A 24,326-nucleotide genomic window follows, 5' to 3' on the forward strand; every position below is an offset into this window, starting at 1 on the left:
TCAAATCAACACCTGCCGCTCTGCAGAAACTGTATCCTTAAAAGCAACACAGTTTTTTTTATTTCATTTTAGCTAAATATGTTATAATCATTATTAAAAGATGACTTGGAACACTTGAAATAGATCAACTGTGGAAACAAATGCTAAACCTCACTGTGGGGTTCAGACACACAATATTCGCATTGAAAGACATTAAAAATTGTGCATCCATATTAAATTTTTAAGCAAATATAAATGTAGCGCACGTTGAATAGACTTGGCACTTGGACTGCTGGTTAGAGGAGCCTAGAATGAGTTGAATAAAACCAAAGACAAGAAAATCTAGTAAAAAAATCAATTAATTGTATTGACTAAAAAAATTAAAAAAATAAAAAATATGGACAAATAAACAAGGAAGGAGGGGGGTTGGATATATTGCTGTCCACAGAGCTTGTTGGTCAACGTGAAGTTGACAGTTGAAGGTTCAGTGTTGTGCAGGTTCTGTGGTTCTGAAGTGGGCAGCTCGCCATCATTACCCAGAAGTCCAAGGGTGACTACAACAACAACAAAAAAAAACCCGACCTAGAAAAGGTCAAAAATGCAAATAAAATCCAGTTTCCTCCGAATTAGCAACTAATTCAAGTAAATCCCTGAAATGAAACACCACTGTTGCTGTTTCTTGCAACAGAAGTTTTTGAGTGTTCTTGGCCCCGCCACAATAAAGGTGTGGCCACTGCTTGCTATTATTCAAATATTGGGATGCAGGGTTACATAAAGCAAATGTAAAGCACATAAAGTGTAATATAATACATACTTTTATATTAAAGGTATATGTTTTTTTCAAAAATCTTTGATTAAAAATGAATTAATTTCAGTGTTTTGTGTAAGTTTGAATTGAATTGAATACATTTTTTATTTACATCCAAAGCTCTTTTTGAATTGTGAATATTGTCATTCATTATGTGCGTCTATTTTTTTTTTATTATTTCAAAATAATAATAAAAAAAAGCAATACCGTAGTCTTACACAGCTCCTACTTCATTGTAGTGAATACCACAGGAAAGCTTAAGGGAGGAATAAAAGTGCTTAATTCACCTTTGTTTGAGATTTTCTATCACTCTGAGATTAAAAAAAAAATGTTGTTAAACTAAACTGGGCTCCTTGTGATAAAAGTTCCCGCTCGTCCAGGTCCAGCCGAGTCAACAGGTTTCCTGACAGGGACAGGCTGGTGAACGCAGCTTCATTTGTAATAGAACACCCTTTGGATTTTCCTGCAGCCTTTACATTTGCCTGTTCTGTTGAGAAGCAGAGAAAGAGCCAAAGCAAACATGTGGTCCAGCTGGTTTTTTTGGTTTCATTTGACACAACGATGTATTGTTCTCTCATTTTATCCGGTCCAGGAGATAGATTTGCTTCTTCAAGCGTAACCAGCAGCTCTTCCGTCTGCAGTTTTTAAGAAATAAAGTCAGTAGTGTGTGTGCGGAGCAGTTGTATACATTTATTTCATTGACCTCATTTTATCACTTGTGTTGTAATCAAATTTACTTGTGTGAGTGTTGCAGATGGTGAATGCACAACTCCCTTTTTGTGCATCTTTTTTTTAATGCATGAAGTTATGAGACTTATTTGCATCACATGGTAAACTTGAAATGTCAGTTTTTCTGGATTCAGATTACTGGCATTAAAGGAAGCTCATACTTGTTATCACCAGCTCTTTCATCGATCGGCTTAGAGGAATTTGCTGTTGTTTCTTGAGAAAAACATACATGTCAGCCTTATTTATTCTTGCATGTCTTATTTATTCAAAGACAAAGCAGCTTCATTTGGTTTAGTAAACTTTATTGTAAATTTCCTTGTAAACAAAATCCATTTGTTAAAGCTTAATGCAATTATTTTTTGACTCAAGAAAAAAAGACACATTTAAAAGACTGCTTTAAGAAAAATTTCCACTTATATGTTAGGAATAAAACAATATAAAACAAAAAATAAGACTTTTTTGGGTTTGGAGTCAAAAGGGAAAAAAAAAGGAAAAGAGGGAAAAAGGAGAAAGAAATACCCATCATATAGAGAGTAGATGCCGCATTGGCTGCTGGAGCGCAGGAATTGCGGCCGCCATCTTGGACCGGTCGTCCTGTCACCAAGACAAACAAAAATAAAGAAGACAAACACAAGATGCCTGAGCATTGTGCGGCATATGCCTGCTCAAATCGGCGGACTATTGAAGCCAGGGATCGGGGGATTACCTTTCACAAGTAAGTTTGAACATTTTTATTGGTTTTATTTAGGGAATAGACTATATTATTACTGTGTTGTTATCTACACCAGTGGAATCTTTGACAGCTAACGTAGCTATCTAGTGCTGGTGTTCACTCAGCTATGAAGGCTAACTGAGACTTTTTAAATCATATATTCCATAAAAATGGCACAGCAATGCTACTGTAGAAATAAAACAAATATAACTGGTATTAATTATCTTTCATTGCCATCCCACTCACTGATTTGCAAATAGGAACAACTGAACATCTGACTATAGAATAGTTTGCAAAGAAACTTACTCATGATTTTAGCTTCTTGGTTTATCATCAATAGAAACATGAAATTTTTTATATTGTTGACAAAACAAAAGGTTCTAATAAATTTGAAGAATGAAATAAATAGAAAAAATTGAATAAAAAATGTAGATAGAAAATTGAAAACTAGGAATTAAATTGAAAGAAGAATGAAGAAAACAAGATGGACTTCCTTTATCATGTATATCATGTTTGTGTAGACTCTTCTGAATCTCTCTCTCTTTTATTTAATTTCGATTTTAAGGTTTCCCAAAAAAGATGTGAGGAAGAAGTGGGCAGTGGCCTTAAGGAGAGAAGGCTTCACTGCAACTGACTCGTCTGTGCTCTGCAGTGAACATTTTAAGCCAGAAGATTTTGACCGGAACGGTCAGATCGTGAGACTGAAAGATGGCGTTATTCCGTCAGGAAGCACAAGGAAGAGGCTCTGTAAAGAAGTGCTCTTCCAGGGGTTTTAGCTCATGTCCAACTTTCAAGAACATTTTGTAAATATGGTTTAATGGTTTGTCATGTTTTTGTTCCCCTAGTTTCTCTCTCTCTAAAAACTATATATGATTTATAATTCTATGAGTATATTATATTGCATATATTATATTTATATTCTATCGACTACCTACATACAAGGAATATAGAAACTGAGTTTGAGTATCTCCATCTCTTTCTAATATATGTATATATGATTTATAATTCTACAAGTATATTATATTAATTTCTATCTATATATTAGAAATATGAGACTGAGTTTGATTGTCTATCTCCCTCTCTAAAATATATGATTTATAATTCTATAAGTATATTATATTGCATATATTATATTTATATTCTATATAAGGAATATAAAAACTGAGTTTGAGTATCTCTATCTCTTTCTAACATAAGTATATATGATTTATAATTCTACTATTATATTAATTTATATCTATATATTAGAAATATGAGACTGAGTTTGATTATCTCTATCTCCCTCTCTAAAAATTTATGATTTATAATTCTGTAAATATATTGCATATATTATATTTGTATCTTTCTCTTTATCTTTCTAAAATAAAACAGTATGTGTTCATATATATTGAAATAGCTGAGTCTTTTACTTATTTTTTGCTTCTATTACTGTTAAGCCCAGAATAAATGATAAATTATGCCAACCCATGTGTACTGGATCATAGCTAAATGTGTGATGTTTGCAACAAAGAAAAAATTTTGAAAATCGGTTGAATATTCAGCGAGTTATGATCGATTAAGCGCGAGGACTCTTCGTTGTGCCTGTCAAACAGATTACAACAAGTGGAGAGGGCGACCGGTCCAAGATGGCGGCCCCGTGGCTCGTCAGCGCCAATAGGAAGTAGCGGTCGATGCGGCATCTACTCTCTATTATATCTATGGAAATACCAGTAAATAAAAAAGGATTTGGGTTAAAAGGGAAAAGAGGGAAAAATGAAAAAGAGAGACAAAAAAAGAGGAAAAATACCTGTAAATAAAAAAAGGATTGGAGTCAATTGGAAATTGTTTACAAAGATGCAGTTTTGGTTTGCAAATGTTTGAGTCTTCTGTCGGAGAATTAACAGATTTAAAAAGGAAGTTTTCTCACAGGTTTGATGTTTACACTTGATCTGCTTTTTCAGAAAATAGAAGGTAAGAAAAATGTTGAATTCTGCTTCCTGCTTGAAATTTCAAAGGGGTGATCTGTTCGAATTTCAAATAGAACACGAAATTTAATGTATGTATTCAAAATGAACATATAAAATACTAAAAATATTGAGGGCCGGGTCCACCAATTGAAGGTTCAGACTTGTTAAAATAATTATCTTGTTTACTTCATGATGAGTAGTTGATTAGAAAAATGTCTGATCTTAGTGAGTTTTTTCGGTAAAAAAATCAAATGTGATGTAAGTCAGGTGAGTTAAATTCCCTCAACTGGACAAACACAGACAGGATTGGGGCCTGCTAGCCTTAAAGTTATGCTAACTTCTGAAGGTAATCACTTTTCTTTATTCGTCTGGTGACTTCTTTTTCTGGTGTGTCGTGGTTTAACTTAATATCTGTAAATAGGAGCGATGTTGAATTCTAAATCTGATGTTTAGGGCAGTCTCTTCCTTGACGTCACAGCTGACACATCAAATCTAACTTAAACTTCTCTTCATTTTTGTTTCTGTTTTTTTGGAGACGGCTGAACCAGGTGGAGACTTTCATGCTATTCAGTTTTTCTTTTCTTTGGTCGTTTCTTTCATTCATGATGGCGGCAACTGGTTGTAGTACGTAAAGTGACAGCTGGTTCCTGACTGATGAGCCACGTTTGTTGATACAGCTGGGGCTTTGGGTGTAGGCAAACAGGGCGGTTGTTCTCGGAGGTAAAATGCCGCCTGCTTTGTCTTTGAGGTTGATGGAGATGGGAAGTGCTTGACTTTCATTAAATCAGTTTTTCTTCTTTGTTTTTGACACATTCAATTGTATATTTTGTAATAGTAATATAAATGATTGTTGTAATTTACTGGGATAAAGTTATCTTCTATAAGAACTAAACTAGAAAAAAGTTTACCTTTAAAGTTTTTTAACACAAAAAAGATTTCTAATTTTTCTCTTGTATATCTTATAGGAATTGGTCTTTTCAATTGACCCTTCACAAATCTCACACTTTTTTTTACTTAAACTAATAATAATTTGATATTTTCTTCTCCTTTTTATTCCAATAATGAAGGGAATGTGTGATGGGAAAATAACTATAAGGAAATATAACACGCTAAAGTTTAAGAAAATTTTGATTATAGTATTTTACAAATAATTTGGAGAAATTGAACACCAACTTCAAATATAAAAACAAATACATAAAATAAATGGTCTTCCATAATCGAAACAAAAAAACTGTCAGAAAACAAATAAATCTAAAGGTTTATGAAGCCTTGCATCCCTGTAACAAAAGTAAATTAAAAAAACAAAATAAGAAATTAAAAAAGCAGCAACACAATTTGTTGTATTTAGCAAAAAACTTAAATAATTCTGTTTATTAAATATAAAAAGCAGTAGATGATACAAAATGACTAAAAAGAGCCTTAGAAATAGAAAAAACATTCAGATTCTCATGTACAAAAAGCAATGCAACATTTTTTTTTTTTTTACTTTATCAATGAGAAAATAAGGAAAAAAATATTTTTTATATAACTGAAAATACCGATAATTATATATAAGGTAACAAGCACTAGTCCAAAAAACGTATTTACAAAGATGAAATATATCAAACCTGCACTCTGTTGGTTTATAAAAATCTATCCGACCAAATTTTGAAAAACTTTTCTTGTTTTTCAGTGACTGATGCACACCAAGCATGACATAAAAAGTTAATTTTCTGCTTCTCTTCTTTGTGGAGACTTTCATCTCCTTCTCAGCCTTTCAGGTTTTCTCTTTCATCCTGCATGATGCTCTCAATCTGGCTTCCCAGGCTGGAGAAACACGGTCGCTCATCGAAGCTGTACAACCAGCATTGCTGCATCAAGCTGTAGACCTGCAGTCAGAATGCAGGATTAAACAAAAAAATAAAAAATAAAGGAAGCATCTCTCCTCATAAGACAGACGGGGATGCAGAGTGGGATTACCTTCGGTGGGCAGTTCGGAGGCGGCGGCAGCCTCCAGTTATTCCTCAAAAGATTTGCCAAATGCATAGAAATGGATGCTCCTTGCATGTTGTGTCCAATTTCCTGCATGTAAAGCTAAAAAAAACAACTATTTTGAGCAATTGGGAAATAAATGAACATGGTATTCATTATAGTGTTTGACTGTCTCACTCGTTTTGGGTTGCAGTTTGTGTTACAGTAGGAGAAGATCTCGTGAAGAACGACTCCAAAACTCCAGACATCTGATTTGTGGGAGAACCTGGACTCATTGATGGACTCTGGGGCGTACCTGTGTTAAGTGACCGGGATCTCATTATTATGGTACAGTTCAATGACAACAGCTTAAAGATCCACTCCAAGGAAAATCATGTTTATGGTGTTTTTAACATGTTCTTGTGGCGTTTTTCTGATGATGGAGGACATATATAACAAAAATTAAGCTTAAAATGTAATCTTTCTTTGTTTAAATCTTTGTGAATCAGGAATAAACAAAAAAAAAATGCAGCTTAGAACAATTGTACGGTAGATGAAGCCACAAGTTCCCTGATTCGCTCCATTCGGATGCGTCCACTTGCAGACAAATACTGTAGATAATAAGCAAATGTCTTTTGTGCGCAGGTGTCATACAGAAGGTAATTTGAAGCATTTTTGAGAAAAAAAACTGTAAATAATACCATAAGACACAGCAAAAAGGGGTGGAACCACTCAAGACTTTTTTTTATCCACTCCCTTTCAAACACATTGTTTTGCTACATTGTATATAATTCTTGTATTTGTATTTTTTTTTAATTATTGTGTTTTATTTGGATTTTGTGTTTGAAAAAATCCAACTCAGAACTTTACTGCTGGTGATGTTAGGTTGGCCGTGTGAGGGTCTGTAAGCTATCAGCAGAGCATGTAAACAAAGGGATGTTGGGAAGAGGGGGTGGGCTTACTTCACACCAACTGTCCAATCAACAACTCCGAGAAAATTTCTATTAATGATTGAAGTGGGTCTTTAAAGTCCCACACCGATCAATTTTTAATCCAGGGGCGTCCAAACTTTTTGCCAATTAGGCCAGATTAGGTGAGGTGAAAATGTTTGCGGGCCAACCATACATTGTTTGAACTATTTTATTAACATTAAATGCAAGTTATCTTTAAAATTGACAATTTATTGCAATGGTATGCATATTATTATTTACACCGAAAAGAAAAAAAACACTTAAATATGTTTTTACCAAAATTACTGTCAATTTGTCAATTTTTCACATTTTTTTGTCCCAGTTGGCTCTTCGTAGATAATATATATCTCGTCATTCCTCCTGATACTGAACTCGTGAATGGACGTCGAAAATTCGTGCTTGTGTACGGATGCAGCACAGTCGTCTCCCCGGCCGGTCTGCGCTTGGATTGCTGCTTACAGCATCCATTTAGCGGCTAATTGAGAGAGGATCCGCTTACACACGATTAAGGAGTGTTCTTGCAGAGGTGTGGACTACAGCGTCTGTATCGCTGCTATTCCATGAACATGCATTTATCGATCAATCCTGTGGGATCAGGCCTTGAGTGCAGCTCTGGCACACAGGAAATCAGGATACAATTACCAGGGTGTGCAATGAACTTCAGCTAGTGAGTCCTTGTGCAAGAACCCTTCACGAAACTTCCAAGTCTGGGTCCCCTTGTGTTACTCCCCAGCCCGGATAAAAATACAGCGTTGTGTCAGGAAGGGCGATCCACTTGTGCAAAGCAACAAAAGCTACCCTGAAGGAATAATCCGAAAGATGAACTACAATCTCTTTACACTCTACCCTGATAGCATACAGCCTCTCACACCGACAACTTATCATTACCAGAGCAAAATAAAAATGTCAAGAAATATTGGCGCTATCCAGCTGGACGGTTTAAACCCACCAGCTCAGACGAGGAAAACAAGTGATTACATAGATCTAGTTGTCTGCAAGTGGATGCATCAGAATGAAACAGACCAGGGGGCTTACTTTTTTACGTCATTAATACAATCTCTTTCAAACTGCATTTTTTGTCTGCTCCTGATTCACAACAATTTGAATAAAAAATACAAAAAAAATAATTTTCTTTATAATTGTCTTTCATCATGAGAAAAATGAGACATAAAACATGTTAAAAACACAAAAAAAAAACATGATTTTTATCAGCCTCTTTTCAAATGTACACCGAAAGGAATACTGTGAGAACTTGAGATTCTTGAGGAAAATTTTTCTGACGCCCTTAAGTTTCATTTCAAGTTCAATTGCCTCTCCCTAGTACACTGCTACTTTACTGTAAATTACAGTACCTCAGTACCTTTTGCTCAGTGGGAAACCTGTCTAATTATAGAGAACATAACCACTGCTGAAGCTCTAACAAATATGACAAAAATGTCTTAATTTCCTCCATATAATTTCTTTTTATTAAAGCTAGAACATAAATACCAGAAGATGGGACTTTCTCCAGGCTGTGACACACGGTAGTACTCCTTGTCAGTGGGAATGACCTTCGTCAGTCCAAAATCTGCTATTTTCACCAGAGAATCGCTTGCAACGAGGATGTTTCTGGCTGCAAGATCTCGATGGACATAACGCTGACTCTGCAGATACTCCATCCCCTAAGAAGCGTTTAGATAAAAGGAAAAAAAGAGCACTTAAATACTAAAAATAATTTATTTTGAACCATAACCAGATTTTATTGAGTCTAAACTTTTCATTTAACAATTGACCCTCACCTGACAGATCTGAGAAGCGAAAAGCAGCATCCGCCGGGAGTTGATGCTGTGCTGGTTCCTCTCCAAGTAGCCAATCAGACTGCCGTACGGCACGTACTCCATCACCAAACTCATACTGCGGCGTCCTGTAGAGAAACAAGGCCAATGCAAACAAAGTTATACGTTTGAGCAAATGTTATGTCAGCAGAGAAAAGGTTGTCTTACCCATGCTGTAGCAGATTCCTTTGTATTTGACGATGTAGTCAAAGTGTAAAACACTGAGCATTTTAATCTCCCTCTGGAAGTCCTCCAGGCTTGACTGCTTGTTGGGTTGCAGCTTCTTCACAGCAACCAGCTCGCCGGTGTTGTTACCCAGAGGGTCGTAACGGCAAAGTTCCACACTGCCAAAGTTTCCCTGGAAAAATGATACGATTAGTTCAAGAACAAAACGGCAAACAGACTCATCAGAAGGTGTTTGTATGATGCTTCATTACCTTTCCCAGATGGGAGATGAAGCATAAGTGTCTCTCCTCAAACAAAGGGTGTTCAAGCTCAGCCGGGCTGGGATTCCTGAACATAGGGCTCTGTGTTACCGGCTCCGTGGAATGAAGGATCTCATAGTCTGTCATGAAACAGAATCATGTTGCCTTACTGCATGAAATGACTCAGAGACAGTTTTTAAAATTTCTCACTTTTTTTTTAAATTTATCTAGTATGATGTAGATCACATGTCGAAGTCGAGACCCTCCAGATCATTTAATTGTATCGTTTTTAAAGGCCTGATGTTATCTTGCGCTTATTTCTAACTTGTATAATTTTGACAATATATTTTTATGGAGAGTAAAATATTAAAAGTTATTTAAGGTTAAAGTTGATTTATTCTGGAATAATATTCCTGCATTTTTATTATTCATAAGTATGTTATTACGGTTTTAAAGTTTTAAAAAATTGGCATTCTGCCAGCTTTTTGGACTATTTTGGCATTTACTAAGATTTTTTAGGCTGTTTTGGAGTATAGCTAAGATTTAAGCTACATGCTAACCATTTTGGCTAATTAAGGGTATTTTTGTTTGTTTTTAGGCTATTTTGGAGTTTAGCTAATATTTTAGCTACTTGCTAGCTGTTTTGGCTAATTTAGGCTTTTTTGTTTTTTTTAGGCTATTTTTGGAGTTTAGCTAAAATTTCTGCTACATGAAAGCTGTTGTGGCTAATGTTTTGGGTTAGGTAATATTTACAGGCCAGCTGTTTTGGTTACTTCTTCTTCTTTTCCTTTCGGCTTTTCCCTTCAGGGGTCGCCACAGCGAATCAGTTTCCTCCATCTAAGCCTGTCTTCAGCATCCTCCACTCTAACACCAGCCACCTTCATGTCTTCATTCACTGCATCCATAAACCTCCTCTTTGGTCTTCCTCTAGACCTCTTTCCTGGCAGCTCTAGACTCAGCATCCTTCTACCAATATATTCACTGTCTCTCCTCTGAACATGTCCAAACCATCTCAGTCTGGCCTCTCTGACTTTATCTCCAAAACCTCTAACATGTGCTGTCCCTCTGATGTATTCATTCCTGATCCTATCCATCCTGGTCACTCCCAAAGAGAACCTCAGCATCTTCATCTCTGCTACCTCCAGCTCTGCTTCCTGTCTTTTCTTCAGTCCCACTGTTTCTAGTCCAAACAACATGGCTGGTCTCTCACCAGTCTTGTACACCTTTCCTTTCATTTGTGCTGAAACTCTTCTGTCACACATCACACCTGACACTTTTCTCCACCCATTCCAGCCAGCTGTTTTGGTTAACTTGGGCTTTTTTCAGTTTTTCAGGCTATTTTAATGTTTAGCTTTTTTTCAGCTACATGCTAGCTGTTTTGACTAACCTAAATTTGTTGTTGTTGTTTGTTTTGGGCTAATTTGGCATTTAGCTAATTTTTTAGCTGACTATCAGCTTCAGTGTTTTCAGCTATCAACTTTTTAGCTATCAATTTCAGCATCTTCAGCTTTCAGCACCAGCATCTTCAGCGGCCAAATTCATCTTACACCATTCACACTAGCATTATCAAAGGTAATGCTATATTCATAATTATGTTAATAATTTATGGTTTTAAAAATGTAGTTTTAGAGTGTTCAATAAATGTATATGTGTTCTGGACTGATTTTAACATCCCTGCTGCAGATCCTGAATGCTCAGTTACCTGATGTGATGAGGCTGTTGAGCTGACGGATGATACTGCGACATGAAGGTCTGAATGCTGCCTCGTAGTCCATACACTGATCGATGAGATCTGCCAGCTCCGTCCACTGGGAGGGGGGCAGATGCTTCCGGTTCTCATAAAACTTCTGCTTCTGTGTGTAGAAACATCAGATAAGATGCAACAACTCTTGACCCAAACTGACTGGATCAATAAAAGAACACTCAAACATCTTGATATAATGCTGCATTACCAGATAGCAGTTGCGTAAAAGGAGCGTCAAGTTTCAATGTTAAGTGAATTCACAGATGCAATCTGAGCTCTTGCAGCACCATTTAGACAAGGTTGATGCACTACATCAATCCAGAGGTGGGGATTGAGTCACATGACGACTTTAGACTCGACTTGGACTTTCAAACCTCTGACTTGTGGCTTGACTCGGACTTTAATATAAATAACTTGTGACTCGACTTGAGACTTGTTGGTCTTGACTTGTGACTTGACTTGGGACTTGACTGCTTTTGACTTGAGACTTCCAAAACCCATGTAAACAGTTCTATTCTAATCCAATCTTTGATCTGATCAAGGACATTTTGCACTTGTAGCGACATCTACTGTTGAGCGAAGGCGGGATACACCCTGGACCCATTGCCAGCCTGTCCTAGAGTCCATGGAGCTGGAGCTGGAGCGATCGCGCTCGCTACACTAACCAGCCACCCAATGGACTGTGTAGCAAGATAAGTACTACTGTAGTACACCGCACCCAGAGAGATTCTGGTAACCCCGACATGGTGACGTGCTTTCTATCACCTCTGTAGAGCTCCCCAAAACAAATTAACCCAAGGTACTCGCTCGGTACCATCCATGTTTTCCATGATGTGGCGGCGAATAACAAAGCAGATAAACTTTGCTTTTGCAACACGTTGCTCCGCGGCTAGGCGTCAAGGCGTTGAGCAGTAAATTTCACTCACATCAAATGAGAGGCGGCAGATGCAAATTTGACTTGCGAAATTGTGTTCGGTGTGATGCAGCATAATAATAATAATAATAAAGATTAACAAAATTTCCACAAAATTCTGTTCAAACTTTTTATTATAGCTCAATATATCCATATTTGTCCTATAGTAAGATAGTTTAGGTGAGTACTTTTCCAACTACTCTACATACAATCCTTGTTCTGAAAAAATGCTTTGCACACTTTACTGGCCCCTTTATTTCAGATTCTTCCAATTCTTGCTATTTATGACAATAATATTCCTAAAATGTGTGTTTTGACCAATAACCTCCTGGGAACCAGCCCATTCAGTTCTGTAAGGAGATTTTTGCTTTTGGATTTGGTCATTTGACTCCTTTGAAACACTTTAAATCCTGATGTGCTTAAAACAAAACATCATGGCTCTTCCATTACTAACTCGTGTATTTGTGAGGAGTTTTGAATTCTTGGGGAGACAAAATTGAGACTACAGAGGACATGCATATATAAGCTGGTTTTCAGGAAGATTAATACTTCATAGTGAAATTAATATTCCTGAGCAGTTTGCAACAAATTTAACAGTTGATTAAAATTTAAATCCTCGCTGAACTCGTAAACTTTTCATCATCCTACATTTCGTTCTCTTAAAAGTAGTTTGAATAAGATTCAGGGCAACAAAACTATTGAATCATTTTTTTTAAAGAAGATAAAAGCTGCATCTCTTAAAAAAAAGTCAACATTCTACATGCATTTTGTCAGTTTCTAATTGTATTTTTAAATGTGATGAACTGAGATACATTTTTTATTTACTGTATTTATATATACCTATAAGTTATTTGTAATATTTGTGCAAATGCATTTAGGGGAGGATTTAAATAAGCCTTTAAAGAGCTTTTTTGGCTTTCCTTGCACTGTTTTCAATTTTCATTTTTCTAACGTTTTCTTCTTTTCTTTTGATTGTGCAAAATAATCAAATCAATCCACACACACTAATATTTATTTTGCAGCTATAGTTTCCATGAAAAAATATTTCCGTTTTTAGGGTTAAAATCTGAATTTCTTTGAAAAGCTATTCATAAAATTGAGGGGAAAAAGCTAAACACAATGCTAATGTAAAAAAAATATAAAACATGTATAATCTCTCTGGGATTCAAAACTTCTGTGTACTATTAGTTTGAGTTTTTATATATTACGATTAAACAGAGACTTCAACATTTTTTGGATAAAACTGCAGTTTTCTCTTTAGCCACTGGGTGGCAGCAACGAAGGTGAACAATTTGAGCTTAAATGTGCTTAAATGTTCTCACTTTCTGTAAAAAAAAATTGCCCAAAAAAAACTGTAAATTGTGTTTCTAAATGATTGCAGTCATCAGAAAGGTCAAACGACGATGTCGTTTTTGACCCACACAGGTCTTTTACTAATTCTTTAGACGTGCATTTATTTTACCAGGATATTAAGAAATAGGTCAACTCAGTATCGCATTCATGCAGCTCACACCCCCCCTCCAGTACTGGTTTTACCTGTTCTAGGTTCCAGCCTTGTAGCAGGGAGTTTCCGTTGTTGAATATTTCCCACACCGTGGCACCAAAGCTCCACTTATCAGACTCCAGGATCAGGTTTCCTGGGGCCTCAAGCACCTCCGGTGCCACCCAAGGAATCCGGTCCAGGATAACTGAAGAAAAGGTTGTCATTTATCAAACATTGAGGAGTATTATTTGTATTTTTGGTGAGAGTGCATGCACTTATTTTGAAAGGAACACCCATGTTTCTTGTCAGTTGATTCAGAAAACCAATAAATAAATATTAGGGAATATCTTTATTTGATTAATTGGTTATCTCATAATAGTATTTTTATTGATAATTTTGCTTTTTAGGTAGGGAGAACAGATGAAAAAATGATGCTTTTAACGTGTACTGTCCCTGAGAAATAAAAGATAAATAAATTAAATGAAATATATATGTCAGCTTTACCATCTTTGCCCAGCATGGCCACATTTATCCCCGGATCACTCAGCTTGATGAACGGAGAGCTGCCCTGGTCACCTTCTCTCGCCAGCAGCAGATTTTTGGCACAAATGTTTCCGTGAACAATGTTGTGTTCCTCCTGCAAGAACACCCAAAGTCACCTTTTGGACTTTTGTTATTTTTTTCCAACACTCTTGCCTCCATTTCACAGTTTATTTCGTAAGAAATAATGTCCCCATCAAGTTTTTCTTACCAGAAAGCTGAGGGCACAGGCGAGCTGTTTGGCCACGTTGAGTTTCCAGCTCACTGATACAGATCTCCCCCTCTTCAAGTAAAGGTCAAGGGCCCCGTGCTTGACAAACTCCTGCACTATGATGTCTGAAAGACGCAGCAAGACTTGTTTCCACAGCTGCACTTCAAACAGAGGGTCTTAAACGGTCACTCATGTGAGCAGAGGGCCAGCTGGATGCGTGTCCCCAAATTAACCGAATATCATTTCTATGAAACAGTTCCTCTGCTCTATCATGACGGCTTCAGTTTAGTGGATTTAGTTGATAAAATTCTGACAAACTTACTCTTCACTCCGTGAACACTGACACCGTACACAAAGAGGAGGTGTTTGTGTGAAATCTGAGTCATCAAACTCGCAGCCTCGAAGAACGACTGGAACAAAGAGGAAGTTTGTAAAACATCATGCAGTAAATGTGTTCTTTACAATGACTCCATTAATTATCCACATGCTTTTTGAAATGTTTCTCGCTTGTAAAAAAAAAAAAAAAAAAAAACAACCTCCCAGTAGTTTTTGTGAGCAGCATCAAGTTCCTTCAGGAGAACTTCGGTCTGGTGTTCCTCCCCATCAAGTGTGTCGATTTTGTAACCTTTAAAAATCCGTGTGATGGATCCCCTTCCAAGGCTTTCCCCCTAAAAGAGAACATTTGATTTAAAAACTTGACTATGTTTGCAGCATCAATAAAAACAGTGAAGAAGTGTATTTAGCCTGTCTTCACTGCAATATTAAGATCTGAAGGTTCAAATTGTAACAGCTCCTTCTCTACCCCAAAATGATCCTGTTTTATTCATTTATTCAAGCAGGAATGAGGTAAGAATGCAGCAAAAACACATTTATCCGTTAAAATCAAAAGTGTGTTTGCTGTGTAACTATTTAAGAAACTAATAAAACTTTCAAAGGTGGTTTTTCTGTGAAGCACGGAACAGTTTTCCAAAGGATTTTACAAAAGGCAAGACTGAAGGCGGATTAAAGTAAAGAAGGAAATGTTTTCATTTGGGCCGGGAATCGATTAAAGAGAATTAACTAATTGATCGCAAAAACGGGAAAAAATTAATCGCAACGATTTTTTGTCTTTTTTGTCTCAGTATTTGCCGACCTCTTATTATCTGTAAATAATCACACATAAAAGCGTACATTAAGAACATTTATTTTTAGTAAGTGTTGTCAATCAATAAAAGAATTGATTGGATTAATCAGACTTTTGTGTTGTGATTAATCGCGATTAATCACAATGTTTTACTAGGTACTTTTTATATAACAAGATGCGGCTTTTGAACAAAAACGGGAAAGAAAAAGAAAAATTTCTCTTCATTTTTAGTAATAGACTGTTTCTTCACAAGGTGTAATTATTTGCGTTAATAAATATTAACGCGGTAATTCTTATTTATTAATCGCATGGATTAACGCGTTAATGTTCACAGCCCTTCGTTTAACTATAGCCAGGAGTCTGATGAAAAAAAACGTGTGTCCGTGCATCTGTAAGTATAGTTCTGTGTGTAATCAAAGTATGATGTGAGGGGAAGTAAAAATATTTACTTTACTAATATTTTACATTTAAGACTAAAGGGAATGTCAGATAACAAATTCACCTGAAGATGCAGAATGATTTACTAAAAATGTTTTTTTTATTGTAAAATCGTTCTGAGTGGTCTATTAATTATGATAATTCCGTTTTTAGCCAAAAACAAAAACCCTGTGCCATTTTTTTAAGATATATTTTCTGCAGAGTGGCAAGAGTTCATCAGAAAATAATCCTCCACTAAAATCCCATCATCCCTCTGTTTCCACTCTCTCCTGCTAACTTGCAGCCTCTCACAACCCCAACCTGACATTATCGGTGCAACAAAAATGGCGAGCAATATCTAAGCGATCTCAGATGAGGATAATGAAGACGTACATGGATATATTTATCTTTAAAGAGGATGCATCAGAAGGGAACACAGAGACTGTAACCCACCCATTTTAGATGCTGCATCACAACAAATCGCTTTTCCAACTGCTGGTTTTAATCTGCTCCTGATACATCCCAATCAGAATAAAGGAATACTCAGAAACAGAGTTTTAATCCTAAATTATTTTCTATAAGTCCTCCATCATGAGAAAAATGCTACAAGAACATGTTAAAAACACCAAAAAGGCTATTATCATTGGAGTGGGTCTTTAAACCCAGATTTTAACCGTTTAAAAATCTATGTTTCTGCACACAGTCTTTTTTAGTTTGGTGTATTTAGATGTTGAAATGCAATGACGGCACACTGACATACTCACCCACTTCAGGTCTTCATATTTGATCATCTGGAACTGGATGTGACTGAACTTGTTTCTGTCTGGCGTCGGCGACCCCTGCGCTTCAACTGCGCTGCTGTTGCGTACGATGATCAGGTTGGTGAGCTCTTTAAAAGCAGAAAGAACCAAGAAATGTTTTTCAAGAAATGAAAATAAATCAAAATAATGAATTCAGAGAAAAAAAATATGTTATAAAGAATTCCCAGTCAATTAGGCTGTATTTGATGTAAACAGGACTTCGCTGAAGTGGTAAGTTGACTCTGCATGTTAAAACTTAAGGTAAAGTAGCATTTGACCTGTAAAAATAGCAGGATTTCTGACAACTGACAGGAATAAGCAAGATGGCGTGGGGGTGGAGCAATACCTTTAGGTCGGGGTGGGCAGCAGCGAGCTAACTTGACAGGGATCTCAGCCAGCAGCAGCATGTTCACTTGATAATAGCTGGTGAGCTCCTTTAAGCTGGAAAAGGATTTCTGGACACCGGGGAGGGTGTAATGCTCATTTTTAATGATGAGACAGTCTTTGTAATCAAGTCCCAGCTCGGTCTGGAACAACAATCACAGAAAAAAGGAAATAAAGTTATAGAAATTCATATTCAGGAGGCATGTTTGCATACGGGGTGAAACTTCTGTCTCTTCACTTGGTGGAGATCGTTGATTTGGTCCCAATAAAAAAAACAGCTTGGTTGCAGTTTCAACAAGACAGACAAAAAATCACCCAAAAGTCAACAGGCTTGTCCAGCTAATGCTCTGATTGTCATTTCCTCACTACACCACATTGAAGACATCTTCAAACCCTCGCTGTCAAACAGACCCTCTATGAAGAACACTCACACATTTAGCTGAGGTTTCACACTCTCCAAATGAAGTAGACTATCCCAGATAAAAGCTAAATCTGGTGCAAATGTTTCTGTGAATTGTGATTGTGCGTTCCTACCTGAACACAGACAGTGAGGAAATAGTTGCTGTAGTTTTTGGGACTCTGCCGCAGAAGGAAAGTGCCACCTTTACTTCCTGACTTTTTCAGCTTGTTCACTGCAAACTCTGATCTGATATGGGAGAATTTTAAAGGTCAAAAGCTATTGAAAATATACACTTAATAGCATGTATGCGTCTAAATGACTCACGTGATTGGGCCATGACAGTCGTTTTTGATTCTGTATAGAATACTCGGAGGTGCAATGTCTTGGCAGAAAAAGTTGTTGGAGTCTGTAGTCAGTCTGAAGTAACCATCCACCAAAGACACGAAGGAAAACGCCTCCTTGAGACTCTTAAAGTTCACTTCCTGTTGTAAAAGATCTCATTCATGTAAACTGTGAGGAATAAATGGGTTTTCAAGAAGGAATTTTGGTAATTCTTCATCCGTTCAAACTTTACCAAACATCTGTCGTCCTTGTGAGTTATTGTGACCATTCTGCTGTCTTGTGGAACCTGGTCCTGGCAAACCCTCTTTATGCTGATGTCGATAATTTCCCCAAAATCACAGAAGGTCTCCCACTTCTGAAATCAGAGGGAGTAAAACAATTGAATGCTCATTTTTAAACAATTGATTGCCTTTTTTTTTATTTGAGTTGCCTTAAACAAGAAACTGTGGATAAAGAATCAACATACTTTGAGTTTTTTTTAAAGTGTTCCCAGAAGGTTTTTAATTGTGATCATGTTGTTTTTAGCCTGAATCGAAATAATCTTTTAGGAGAGAGTTTCTACAGAGCGGCAGAAACTACTAGACTAGATCAACCCCACCCCCCTTCCCCTCCCCCATTGCTGAGAGTTAATGGCAGGGAGCATTTGGCTCCGCCCAGCATATTTTCTACATCACAAATAAGCTCTTTCTCAAACATCTGCTTCTTATTCACAAAAATTTGAGTAAAAAAAATACTCAAAAATACTATTTTGAGCTTAATTTTCTCAATATATGTCCTCCGCCACAAGAAAAATGTTCAGAAATAAGTACGTTTAAAAACATAGTTTTCAATGGAGTGGGTCGCATATGCATTTTTTTATTTTACAATTATATTTATACTATCCTGTTTACTTCTAAATTGTTAAATGCACTATTTACAACTATATAATGAGCATAAATGTTTAATAATTGGTAAGGAAAGACAAAGATAAAGTGCATCTAAGTATTTATATATTTTATTCCTGAAATACATCATCCAGGTAACAGGAAATAGTTCCTGTAGTTTTAAAAAGACAGGTACAGTACATTTTTCTTTGGTGTATTGATTCTCCAGTTACATAAAATGAAAAACACATATTTTCATAAATTTATAGAGGATTATTGTCAGTTTTACCCTCAGAAAATAAAAAAAAAGAAAAACAACACCAAAAATATTTAAGAAAAAAAAAATCTCAAATGAGTTGAACTTGAGTATAAAGTACAGCATTTTTTTATTATGTTTGGTTTTATCATAAATAGAGTTTATAAAATATCTTGAAAAAGTTGTGTAATGCTGCAATATGCTTACAAAACTATTATATAAAATATAGAACCTCTGCACTTAAATGCCATCAGATCAATTTCTATTAAACCAATGAAGCTTCTCTTTATTTAATCTCTTGTGGAACAATTTATGCTCACTCTTCTGTTTGAGTAATGAGTTCCTTTTTCAAATTCTGTTTGATTTGACTATCAGTTGCACTCAAATGATGCTCTGTAGTGATAAACATCAACTTGGCATGGCATGTTTTGACCCATTTAATAATACGGCGTAGTCTCCTGGTTTGGGCCCCCAATCGTAAAACACAAAACCAAAATAGAGTGTCATAAAAATCTAAAAAAAAAAAACATAAAAATCTTTGGTAAGAAAGATTATTCTTCTTCTCTACTAGAGTTATATGAGACCTGCGTCAGGGGACAGACAAAAGAATCATAAACGCGCTGCACCATCCACTGCACAGCGAAAATGAACTCTCTTATCATCAGGACGTCGGTATTTACAAAAATCTAGTAAAGTAAGAGATATAAGCGATCGTTGTGTTTTTGACTTCTGACTTTTACAGATTTTAGATAATGTATTTGACATTTTATGGGTGTTTTAAATCTCTTTTACGATTTTGACCTCGTCTGACATCGAGTTATTGTGCAAATAACTTCTTTTTAGAGGTGTGTAAGTCCGACACAGCACATTCAACACCTTGTATGTTTTAAGTTGTGTTTTAAGCACTTATATGTGGGTTGTTTGCTGTTGCAGAGCTGTGTGCAAATGTAGTTATGTAGACACTGGAACTTAGAGTCTAAGACTAATTTCCTCCAGGAAAATAAAGGTGAAATGTTTGGTTTTGTTTTTAATTTAATTTAATTTAATTTAATTAATTTAATTTGTCTCGATCTTTGAACTCTTAGGAACATTTTTCTCACTTAAGAAAACAGAACCCCCCTTCTTTTTTGTTTTTGTTTTTAATTGTTATAGACTTTAGAACGTTTTTTGGTTCTGTTTTGGGTCTCAAGCTTTGGAAAATCCTTAAAGTTAGTCAATGATGTTCCTTTCTCCTCAAGTTTGGTCTTACCTGGTTGCCGTCAGCATCAGCACCTCCACTGGTTTGGATTCCTGTCTCTCCCCTGACTCGCACAAGTGTGAACGCCGGCGTGGAGTGGGAAGAGGAATGGCTCACGTGGAAGGTCTCACTTCCCATGGAGGGCTCAATGCCGGCCAGCTCTATCAGGTATTTGATTTTTAAGCTGCACTCATCCACCGAGCAGTTTCCAAGTTTCTTTAAGAAGCGCTTGAGGGTGTTTCTGATTCTGTAGCGGTCCAGCCGGTTTCGTTTCTGGATGTCATGGCGATGTGACTTAGGAAGACATGATTTATAGCTGTAGAAAGTAGAATTTGATTAAAATTTTTCATTTGTTTTTTTTTAACTGCTGTAGTTTACTGGTTAAATGTTATTCTTCTGTGATTTAAAGACGGACTAAAGAAAACTCCTTCCAAATGTCTTGGGTTTTTTCATATTCTTTAAACTGGGATCTTTTTCCTGACCCACCTCACAGTTTTGCAAAGCTCTCTTATGCTCTGGTGGCGTTCTTTTGCCATTCGCCACAAGTCCAACACAGCGAGGCCCAGACATTCTTCTTGGACACTCAACGGTGGCTCCACTCCTCCTTTGCTGGAGATAAAATCACTGCGCATCTAAGTGAAAAAATATATAACGACAAGAGTCTGTCAACCTTCTACACACGGGCACTTTTTTCATGGCATTAGAGGTGAGTTACTGAAGACTAAAAACGTCTGACAAAAGATAAACCATATTATGTTGAATTAGGGAAACAAAATTTAAATTTTTTTAGCATTTTTTATGGATTTTGATACTTCTTTTTAGATAATTTTAGGCCTTCACTGAAGGCTTTGCAGGCCCTGACAGTACGCCATAGCAAGAATGTGAACCTGTTTCTATTGATTGAATGATTAGTTCATTTCAAGCATTAACAATAATTAAATACTTAAATAAAAAAAGCCACACTGATTAAAATATAAAGAAAGAGACAGTGTGATTAACCCATTCATGCCTCCACTCTCTTGACCTGGTAGCCCTTTTGGGGTCAAGGGGTTACGCACTACTGTTGGGTGAAGATGGAGTGCACCCTGAACATGTCCCCAGTCTGTCACAAGGCCACAAAAGCTTTCACTCACTCACACATTCACACCTAAGGACAATAAGAGTAACCTTCAAAGAGTGAGTTTGGACTGGGAGGAACCTAGAGGACCATTGTTTCATTAATACATAGAGTGCACACATTAGATTTATCAGATCTAATGATTTTGAAAAAATCAAATTGGATTTGATTCGTCTCTTGAAATGGAGTGGGAAGAAACAGATGCTATAATCCCACCCCTAATGAGTTATTTATTTTTATTATTTTATAGTTGCCATAATCAGGTTCTAATCAGATTAAATGTGTATTATTATTGTTGATTGTCCACATAAAACACTATTTAACAAGCAGTAATATGAATCACACTTTCATATCCGACTCATTATCTTCAGAATACATTATCACGTTAAACCAGTAATTATTGCTACATTGCTGATCAATTCTGTTAGATTTATAATTGTAGGTTTCAAATAAACTGAGTTAAGTCTGGGATATCTTACTATGATTTATATATTTTTTTCTTTGACACTGAATAGAATTTAAATTTGTGCCTAAAAGGTTTAATCAATTATTACTTGGTACTTTACCTGAGCAAAAAGATAATCTATGACGTTGTAGTCGAGCACAGGACTGATTCTGTCTCTTGTCAGACTGTAGCGGCATGACGCTTTCGATCCCTGACCAAACCAGTTGCTAAAGAAGAACCTGGACAAGACAGAATAAAGAACTGTAAACCTGGAGTCAGAGATGCATGTTTTTCTGTTGAACCAAGTTTTTCTCTTAAGATTTGTCATTGGATTCAATATTTATCTAAATAAAAGCAAACATGACAACTGAGAATACAATTACCTTAATGTATAATTTATTAAAAATATTTACATTTAAATCGTAAGCCAATTTTTACTTGATTATTGAAGAGTTTCATTCCAATTTAAAAATATTCCTTTCATGTATTTTAATCTGAAAAGTATGTTATTTTCATAAATAGATGAAAGAAAATGTGGATTTTTTTTCCAAAAAATATTTTAAGTTACTATAAAAGATTAACTTTGCAGCTTTTTTGGCCATGAACTAAAAAAATACAATTGATTTTGGTAATATAAATATTAATATATATAAATATGAATGATCAAATATGTTTTGATCTTTGGAGAACATCTATTCATTCACATGAAGAAAATGGACCCAACGAGGATTTGATCCAATGTTTTCTAGCTTTGAGTCATCAGTGCTGACATGAAATCTTTTTCTTTCAGCTGCTCTCTTCAGGGGTCACCACTACAAATCATCTCCATCCAACCTTCCTCACTAACATCAACTACCCTCAAGACCTCCTTCACTGCATACTTGAACCTCTTCTTCTGTCTTCCTCTGGGCCTCAGAACTTAAAAGTCCTCCACCTTCTTCACCTCTGCTCCCTTTAATCTTCCCACTCCACTTGAGTCCCTTTCATTTTCACAAAGATAATCTGTTTTGAGCAAACATCTACCTCTGTAGATGTTCCTCCACCACATCCCAGCTTTTGGTGTAGATCAGTGTCATCTGCAAACATCCTGATTCGGTAAAGCCATATTAAATATAGGGCTATGCCAAACCTAATATATAATAACAGGATTATAGGAAAAACTGGTTTCTGCATCTGAATCAGATCACCGTGAACAAGAACAAAAAGAGTTTTGTGAATGTTAGGATCTTCTATTGACAGTTCAGGGAAATGTCTACAAATTTGATATTGATCTTCATTTCCAGCTATAATAAATAAATTACGTATGTTTTCCTTTTATTTAGATACAACCAAAGTGGTTTGTCGCAGATTTGCGACAATAGGGATTAAAGGGTTATAAGCTGCAATTTTTTGCTTGTTTTACTTTGAAAGTATATTTTTTAAAAAGTTGACCCAGATGACAAATGTACGTCACATCATATCATTCATCGCTGAATTTACCTGACTCTAAAGTGGACTTCTAAATTCTCATCAGAGTCAAACATGTGCGATGGCGGATACCAAAACGTCATATCTGCAGATGCCAATCCAAAGAGGTTGATGTACACAGGTAAGATTCCTGGGGGGACATAGTGTTAAGTTATTTGAGGATGATTGTTATCAGAAGCTTTATTTTAGTATTATTTTTTTTATTCCTCACCACATGTCTCCCCTGCTTGTATGCAGACATTTTCCGCAGAAATCTGCCCGGATGAAATGTGTATCGTCGTTCCAGTCTTTGTGCCAGGAAAGTAGTAGAGGCGCACTTGTAAACCAGGGGTCACACTGGAGCTGGAGGTCTGACTGCCTCCCCGGTCTCTGATCACCAAGGGGGTGGACTCTTCCTCTCTCTGATTCATAGGCATTTCTCACAACAGCTCTAATGGACAGACCACAAAAACAGACTTTGGTTTAGTTGTACATTCATAAAACAAAGAGAGGTGGGTGACTAAAGCTACATTTACATTAATAGAACCGGCTGAGTCAGCATTGCGTGGGCTTTAAGCAGCAACTAACAAGAGTTTATTCCTTTTGTCAGATGTGTGAATCGATTAGCTCTTAATTTCACCTTTTTTCCTGGATTACCAAACGACAAAAAAGAATGGATGAAAATAATTCTAGTGTTTTTATTGGAATGCCCAATCATTATGTAATGTTGAGGGGAGCTTAGGGGGTGGAGCCACCTTCCAGTCTTTTGATCTTTTGTCCAAGCGTTACGTAAGTCCAGCATAGACCATTTAGAGTCTAAGGCATTTCAGACGATTAGTTAGAAACAAGGCTCTATTCAAAAGCTTTTATGACACAGCCACACTCTGCAACGGCACGCCGTCTGCTAAATGTTAGACATTTAATCTCCTCTTACAAGCTGATCTGGCTGCACGCACACTTGCACTTTTCAGACTCAGAAAACCACAGGTGCACATTCGGAGAATGTCAGGGGGGTTCAATGCTGTCCTCAACCTTTCATTTTTTGTGCTCCTCTGCTATTTCATCGACTTGGAGAGGTTGAAACAACACAAAAAGTGTGTTTAAAAAAAAACACTAAAACTCTGTTCCTAAACTGTGACTTTAAATTTATTGACAAGTTTTGGAAGCAACAACAATAGCTCTGTTGTATAGGTCAAATGCTCCTTAAATAAAAAGTCATCATACCTCATATATAATTCATAGATTGTTTCATATCTGACATATTGCAAAGA

The 24,326-nt window shown here is 36.3% G+C and overlaps 1 protein-coding gene across 2 annotated transcripts in view; it reads right to left on the reverse strand.

Annotated features, from left to right (window-relative positions):
• Positions 1 to 5,610: 5,610 nt before the first annotated feature.
• Positions 5,611 to 24,326, reverse strand: part of jak3 (Janus kinase 3 (a protein tyrosine kinase, leukocyte)) — a 21,376-nt gene continuing 2,660 nt past the window's right edge. Inside the window, exons 1-23 of one of the 2 annotated variants that reach the window (XM_036211505.1) lie at positions 23,288 to 23,781; positions 23,089 to 23,206; positions 21,731 to 21,848; positions 20,534 to 20,679; positions 20,060 to 20,363; positions 17,924 to 18,046; positions 17,674 to 17,831; positions 17,484 to 17,595; positions 16,912 to 17,092; positions 16,530 to 16,654; positions 14,762 to 14,893; positions 14,548 to 14,635; positions 14,226 to 14,350; positions 13,979 to 14,111; positions 13,528 to 13,679; positions 11,037 to 11,187; positions 9,347 to 9,474; positions 9,078 to 9,267; positions 8,874 to 8,998; positions 8,584 to 8,756; positions 6,323 to 6,440; positions 6,134 to 6,247; positions 5,611 to 6,042 (exon numbers count right to left, since the gene is read on the reverse strand). In XM_036211505.1, the coding sequence (XP_036067398.1) occupies positions 5,923 to 6,042; positions 6,134 to 6,247; positions 6,323 to 6,440; positions 8,584 to 8,756; positions 8,874 to 8,998; positions 9,078 to 9,267; positions 9,347 to 9,474; positions 11,037 to 11,187; positions 13,528 to 13,679; positions 13,979 to 14,111; positions 14,226 to 14,350; positions 14,548 to 14,635; positions 14,762 to 14,893; positions 16,530 to 16,654; positions 16,912 to 17,092; positions 17,484 to 17,595; positions 17,674 to 17,831; positions 17,924 to 18,046; positions 20,060 to 20,363; positions 20,534 to 20,679; positions 21,731 to 21,848; positions 23,089 to 23,206; positions 23,288 to 23,492 (3,339 nt within the window). In that variant the 5' untranslated portion in view covers positions 23,493 to 23,781 and the 3' untranslated portion in view covers positions 5,611 to 5,922. Of the gene's footprint in view, positions 6,043 to 6,133; positions 6,248 to 6,322; positions 6,441 to 8,583; positions 8,757 to 8,873; positions 8,999 to 9,077; positions 9,268 to 9,346; positions 9,475 to 11,036; positions 11,188 to 13,527; positions 13,680 to 13,978; positions 14,112 to 14,225; positions 14,351 to 14,547; positions 14,636 to 14,761; positions 14,894 to 16,529; positions 16,655 to 16,911; positions 17,093 to 17,483; positions 17,596 to 17,673; positions 17,832 to 17,923; positions 18,047 to 20,059; positions 20,364 to 20,533; positions 20,680 to 21,730; positions 21,849 to 23,088; positions 23,207 to 23,287; positions 23,782 to 24,326 lie in introns of those variants that run through there. The other variant, XM_024278134.2, reaches the window with a different exon arrangement.

Source organism: Oryzias melastigma, linkage group LG4 (assembly GCF_002922805.2).
Source record: "Oryzias melastigma strain HK-1 linkage group LG4, ASM292280v2, whole genome shotgun sequence".
NCBI lineage: Eukaryota > Metazoa > Chordata > Actinopteri > Beloniformes > Adrianichthyidae > Oryzias > Oryzias melastigma.